The following is a 6,042-nucleotide window of genomic DNA, read 5'->3' as shown; positions in this document are numbered from 1 at the left end:
GTTGGGTATGGGTTAATGTTGGACTTGTGGGCTTGGGCAGCATTGGGTTGGGATGTTTTCGTGATGCACATTTTCTTTGCATAAAACTCTCTCTTATACTTGAGTTGCTGTGGATTTGTTTCTCCAAAGTACCTAGACTAATACATTAGGTAAGCACTCCCCTGACAACTAGTCATCGGGAAGCTGCCATCAGAGGGAGAGTCCCGGAGAGCTTACCAACCACTCCCCTCTTGACTCTTCACACCGAGCCCTATAGCTACAGTCCCTGTGCCTTTGGGAATCGGATGTCTGTGTCCTTTCTCCTAAGAGACTCTTCCTCAGCTGGGACCAACACTTATCTCGAGAGGCGGGGTTTCTTTCCCCTGGGTCTGGAGTAGCCTCCTGACTTGCTTTAATCAATAAAATGCGCAGTCTCTAAAAGACTTGAGTGCTTCTTCTTTTGTTTGGGGGGATGTCAGCTACCACTGAAGAAATCAGACCGCCTAAGACTTCCATATTGAACAAACCCAATTTAAACACATGGACAGGCTGCTTGGAGAGAGAGAGAAATGTCCAGCCAACCTCCCAGTCGGTCCAGCCATCCCAGCCCAGGCATCAGATAGGTGATGGGCTCAGCTTATCACGTGCCACACGGAGAAACACCGAGACCCAACTGACAGCCAGAACCAAGGCCCCAAACGGATGCTCCTGAGCCAAAACCAAGGCCGGACTCGGGGCCATCGAGTCAGGGGGGACTCATAGAGATCCCCCCCTGTGGGCTTGTGAGGCTGTAACTGCTTATGGGAATAGAAAGCTCAGCCTTTCTCCCCCAGTGGAGCCAACCTAGTCATTTCCAGTCACTGGGAGCTGAGGTCTCAGACCCTGGGGAGCAAGGTCAAGCCTTTCCCACCGGGGACTGCCTGAGTTCCTTAAATCATGAGCACGAGAAGTAATTTCAGGGTGGCTTGTTCTGTAGCAAGAGGCCTTACTTGTCCTTGGATGAAGACCACGCCAGAAACTCTGTCCATGGTGAGACTGGGTCTGTGTGAAGGAACTCCTGTCCTCATGTGCCTCCCTGTCGAGGTAGCTGTCAGCAGGGTCCCTCTGGAGTGGAGGGAGGCTGGGCAGCTCATACAGTGCTTAAACTCTGGACTAGGAGTGTGAGCCCCGACCAGCCGTCCAAGGTGGTCAGTACACGGAGACCCTCTATTTGGTAGATGAGATTCCCCTGAGCTCGGCCTAGACGCAATTCTCTTGACCCTCAATCTCAAGCTCTGACCACGGGGCCCCTGCCCCCTTCGCTCACTGTGGCTTAGGAATGGCAAGGGATCCTTGACTTGGCTCCCCTTTTTCCTGACCGGGCTCAGCATACGCTCCCAGGCTTCTGCCTGGACATACCTGAAGTCCTTGCCATTGTAGAAGTCCCAGGCGGAGGCGTGGCACACCACCTCCCGCCCATCTGTTGGCTTCTCCAGCATCGACTTGTTCCAGAACTCTGGGGGCACAGGCAGCAGGCCCAGGGAGGTGAAGAAATTGTTGGCTTCCTCAAACATTCTTTTGGGGGTCCAGCCCTACAAGCGGAGAGACTGCTGCTAAAACTGCAGGCCAGGAGGACAGTGCGTACAGATCACAGAGGGAAGGTCTTCGGAGGTGAGAGCCTCCCTCCCCAGTGCCCTGAGGCTGCCCGGGAGGGGGCGAGAGGAGGCGCTGTGGGCCCTGGTACAGACCTGCTTGATCATGGTCTCGGTGACGTCCATCTTGGGAGCGGAAGGGAAGGGCACTACCAAGTCATAGATGTTGGTCCAGGTCTGGGCCCACATGTTCCCTAGAGGTGGGTGGGAGAGGGGTGGTGGAGGGAGGAGAGACTGTTACTACGTAGGCTCCCTCACCACAACCAGTCCAGGCAGGAAGCAGGAACTGTCCTGCTAATCAGAGGAGTGTCTTGGGAAGGCCTCCTGCTGGCCAACAGTGCTGGGTATGAAACAGACATCATTTTCAGTTTGCAGCTGAACCCTGCAAGGCCGATTACTGTAGTGGATGATGGAGGATGTTGTTTCCGGCCACTGGGTAAGTCAGGCGCTCTTCCCTGTACTGGGACCATTGAAGGCCAATGTGACTAGCCCTTGTTTATAAGGAAACTGCGGTCGCTGGAACATCTATGCATCTACCACTTAGTGAGCATTGCACCAAGCACATTATGTGGACAAACCTGCAGTCCTCACTGCAGCTGGCTACTGCTACGGTTCTCATGGTGCCACAGAGGGGACTGGGGCTTGGAGAGTTGAGTAACCGACCCATGGACCCAAGAATACTAATCAATGGGGCGGGCATTTAAAGGCAGTCAAGCGCCTGCCTCCAGAGCCTCCGCTCTCGGTCAACCCCTCTGCCATGTACCACGTAGAGGGCATGGTCTGAGGTTGGCTGATACAGGCCACCCATCAGTGGCCCTGAACTTAGGCTAAGAGAAGAGAGTCCAGGTCTCCAGCTTTGGAGAAAAAGAAGACAATAATAGTATCAAAAGAGAACTATTCAGGAATGCATCTGAAGTAGAGATTCCTTCACACGCAAGGGAGGTTAAACTTAAACCGGCACCAGGTTGGAGTCTAAAGCTCAAACCAGAGTGAGGGAAGGATTTCAGGCATGAATAAGACCGTGAGCAATCACTACTTTCTTTTTTCTTTGTTTTTTTTTGTCCCCCACCCCCAGTTTCTACTACTTTCTTGCTGGTCACCAAGGAGCTGAGTTCTAGCCCCAGTTCTGCCTAGGCTCCCAGGACCACCCTAGGTATGGGTCTCCCCTTCTTGGGGCCTTTGTTTCTCTGTCATGGCAGGGATGCCCCCCCTGGTGCTCTTTAGTTCCCCCAGAGAACAGCTGAGGAGGGTTAGTCTTGGGCTATAAAAACTCTCCAGGCTTTCAAACTTTGGTATAAATAAACTTGCACAAATGTATATTTAAGACTTGACAGAAATATCAGAAATGAAAAAAAAATACTAGATGAAAATGATTAGTGCTTGTGTAACTTCATATAAAATATAGTGAAACATATCTATTTCATTCTCCTAGTAAGACTGATTAATAAAATGTAAAGTTGGATAACAACAACAACAAAAAACTCTCTAGGTTGAACAGAAAATGCTGCTCAAAGTTGGACCCATTTGGTTGGCCCAGGTTCTGGGCCTCCCATCTGATTTGTCAATGGTTTGTGACCCCCTCTTGCTCCCAGGACTGTGGGTGCTGTAGCCCTCTAGAAAGTATTTCCCATGGCCTCACAGGGACCAAAAGCTGGTCACCGTGCCCTCTGCTCCAGTCCCTGCCGCTCCTTATTGTCTCCCACATCCTATTTTGCACATCTAGTCGCCGGCCCTAGGCAGTGATATGTGCAACCCCTGAAAACCGAGGATTCAAGCTGAGCTGAATCTATACCTTCTTGAGTTTCTCCCTTGTTCTCAGTTCCCTCAGCCTAAAGACTGAGTCAATTGACTCCCCAGTCCCCCATTTTTCACTATCAAAACCCCTTATCTTTGAAGGTCCCCCTCCAATGACATCTCTGGGTGAAGCCTGCCCAGCTCCCCCCACAGCAGCCCCCTGACCCTACTATGACCTGGCGCCTCAAGTACGGGCTGGCTCCCGAGGTCTCCCCTGGAAAGCCTGGGAACACTTGGCCATGGCTGGGCTGACCCTCACCCCCTCACCCAGCAGGTGCGCAGGGATGGGGCCCTCCAGGTGGATGAAGTCGGGCCCGTAGTGGCGGTGCAGGGCGCGGCGCACGTAGGCGTGCAGGTTCAGGTAGAGCGGCTGCAGCTCCGTGAACAGCTGCTCCAGGTCGCGTTCCAGCAAAGGCGTCTCATACATAGCTCTCCACGAGTCCCCTGTGTCTTTGTAGCCTGCAGAGGGGACACAGCCCAGTTCTCAGAACATCTGCCTGCCTCCTCAGGGGGGCCTTGCTTCCCCAGGGTGAGGGACTCGGAGGGAGCCCAGGGACACTCTCTGGAGATCAGAAAGCAGGTGGTGCTGGCGCGAGGGACTCACCGTTGAGCCTGGCAGCCTTGTTGCTGAGCTCCACGTATTTGGGGAAGAAGGGCAGGATGGCTCTGCCCACCTTGTCTCGCCATCCCTGCCACGCCCATAAGAGGTCCTCATAATTCTGGGACGTGGCCATCAGCTTCGTCAGCTCTGGAGGGGCAGAGAATTCAATGGCCCGAGTCCCCAGCCCATCCCCTACCTCCTGCCTCCTCATGAGCTGGGGAATGCAGAGCTGGAAAAAAACTGGGGTGATCCCGTGGAAGGGTCTCTACTGGTGGCAAAGCTAGTGACATGAGAGGAAAAGTGTGGGGGATATTTGCCAGGAGCGCAGGCGTGCGGCTGGCAGGCAGCTGCAGAGACAACCACCCGCGAGGTGGGCTACAAGCGGAAAGGGGCAGAGCTAGGGTGCCAAGCAAAGGCACCAGATCCAGAGCTGCTGCTCCCCCTTATTTGTCCCTGCTCACCACCCCTCCCCTGGGGCGATGTGACCAGGATGCCAGCTACAGGAGTTCGCCTGTTCCTGTCACTAACCGCCAAGATCTCCTTGGGCAGGTCCCCGGGCAACTCTTTCCTGTCTGTAACATGGCCAGAAGATGGGCCCTGGCAAGGTCTCTGGGTGACACACATGATTTCTACTCAACAGTAATCTCATAGTTGGCAGTCGGAAGCCATCCCGTGGTGCCACAGAATAACGGGGCTGGCAGTCTGCCATACGTGCCAAAATGGACTCATTGCAATGACCACTCTGACTGTCCCTACTGTCCCCACCACCGCTATCACCATCACCATCACCAGCACCATCACTGCCGTCACCGTCACCACCACCACCACCACCACCACCTTCGCCATCACCATCACCACCACCACCACCACCACCATCACCACCACCACCACCATCACCACCATCATCACCCTCACCATCACCACCACTACCACCACCATCACCATCATCATCATCATCACCACATCTCTATCTTCATCAAAGAGACTAACCAGAATTCATGTGAAACCAGAGACTGTTGAGGAGATGAAGGTCTACAAACAAACAGAAACCCTGGTGGCCAAATGCTGCAAGGTCAGCTGCTGACTGATGTCCAGGATGCTAAGGCACCAGTGGCTCCGAGGGAGAAAAGAGCTTGGGCTTCCCCTGCAAACCTGGTGGTGGTGGTGTTGTTTCTACTTGGTCCTCTGGGTGCCCCGTGAGTCAGAATCAACTTGACACCATCCAACAACAACCAGATCTGAAACCCAGTTAATGGTTCCATGTAATGCCGACTTCCTGGGGTCGCCTTCAGATACCACCTGTAGACATAAGACATAGGGTAAGGAGTTGGGTGAAGGGCCTAAGGCAGTCAATGCACTAAAGTTGCAACTTCTTGTGAGCCTAAAGCAATTTAAAAATAAAACACAAGAATATAAAAGCCAACCAGATCGCTCCATCCACAGGCAATGGATCTTGGCCTCATAAGCAACATAATTGTTTCTGGCTGAGGATAGCCACAGAAGAGGAGGAAGAGGAAGATGAAGAGGAATATTTAGAGGTCAAAGGTGACTGGAGGGAGGACAGACGAGCCACTACTAACTGCTGCTCTGGAGGGTCTTGCTAGCAGAGATTAATTAGCTGCCTTGTCTGAACGTCACTGCAGGAGAGGCACTGCTACCTTCTTGTCCCTTCATTGCTGTGCTCACGGCTCCGGTCCAGGAAGGAACATGCTATTGGTCCGTCTACTGGAGCCAGGGTGTGGGGAGGGAGACATCTGGGCAGTAGTCTCACTGGGCTGAAGTCAGGGCTTCTGCATTATGGGACTGTGGCCCCCAATCGTTGGCTAAATAAGACCATCATGTCCCTAGGGATGAGTCAGAAGGAAGCATGGGGACAGGGATAGGTGGGGCACATGGACGGGAGGGACGGATGGGGTTTCCACCCATGGGTGGTACTCCGTGTTCTCCCATCTTTGGGAAGCCCTTTCCCCTTAGCTTTGCAAATGTCTCGGTTGCTATTGAGTGGAAGCCTGGAATGTCCCACTGGACTTGGAAGGG

At 53.4% G+C, this 6,042-nt stretch overlaps 1 protein-coding gene across 1 annotated transcript in view; it reads right to left on the bottom strand.

Annotated features, from left to right (window-relative positions):
• LOC101656382 (angiotensin-converting enzyme) overlaps positions 1–6,042 on the bottom strand; it is a 20,497-nt gene that overhangs the window by 5,236 nt on the left and 9,219 nt on the right. Inside the window, exons 15-18 of the mRNA XM_045299578.1 lie at positions 4,009–4,152; positions 3,672–3,863; positions 1,707–1,804; positions 1,378–1,550 (exon numbers count right to left, since the gene is read on the bottom strand). Of these exons, the coding sequence (XP_045155513.1) occupies positions 1,378–1,550; positions 1,707–1,804; positions 3,672–3,863; positions 4,009–4,152 (607 nt within the window). The remainder of the gene's footprint in view (positions 1–1,377; positions 1,551–1,706; positions 1,805–3,671; positions 3,864–4,008; positions 4,153–6,042) is intronic.

The sequence above is a fragment of the Echinops telfairi genome, unplaced genomic scaffold, assembly GCF_000313985.2.
Source record: "Echinops telfairi isolate 266 unplaced genomic scaffold, ASM31398v2 ScPeMD7_7458;HRSCAF=8496, whole genome shotgun sequence".
NCBI classification, from domain to species: Eukaryota; Metazoa; Chordata; class Mammalia; order Afrosoricida; family Tenrecidae; genus Echinops; species Echinops telfairi.
This window is presented reverse-complemented; position numbering and strand designations above follow the sequence as displayed.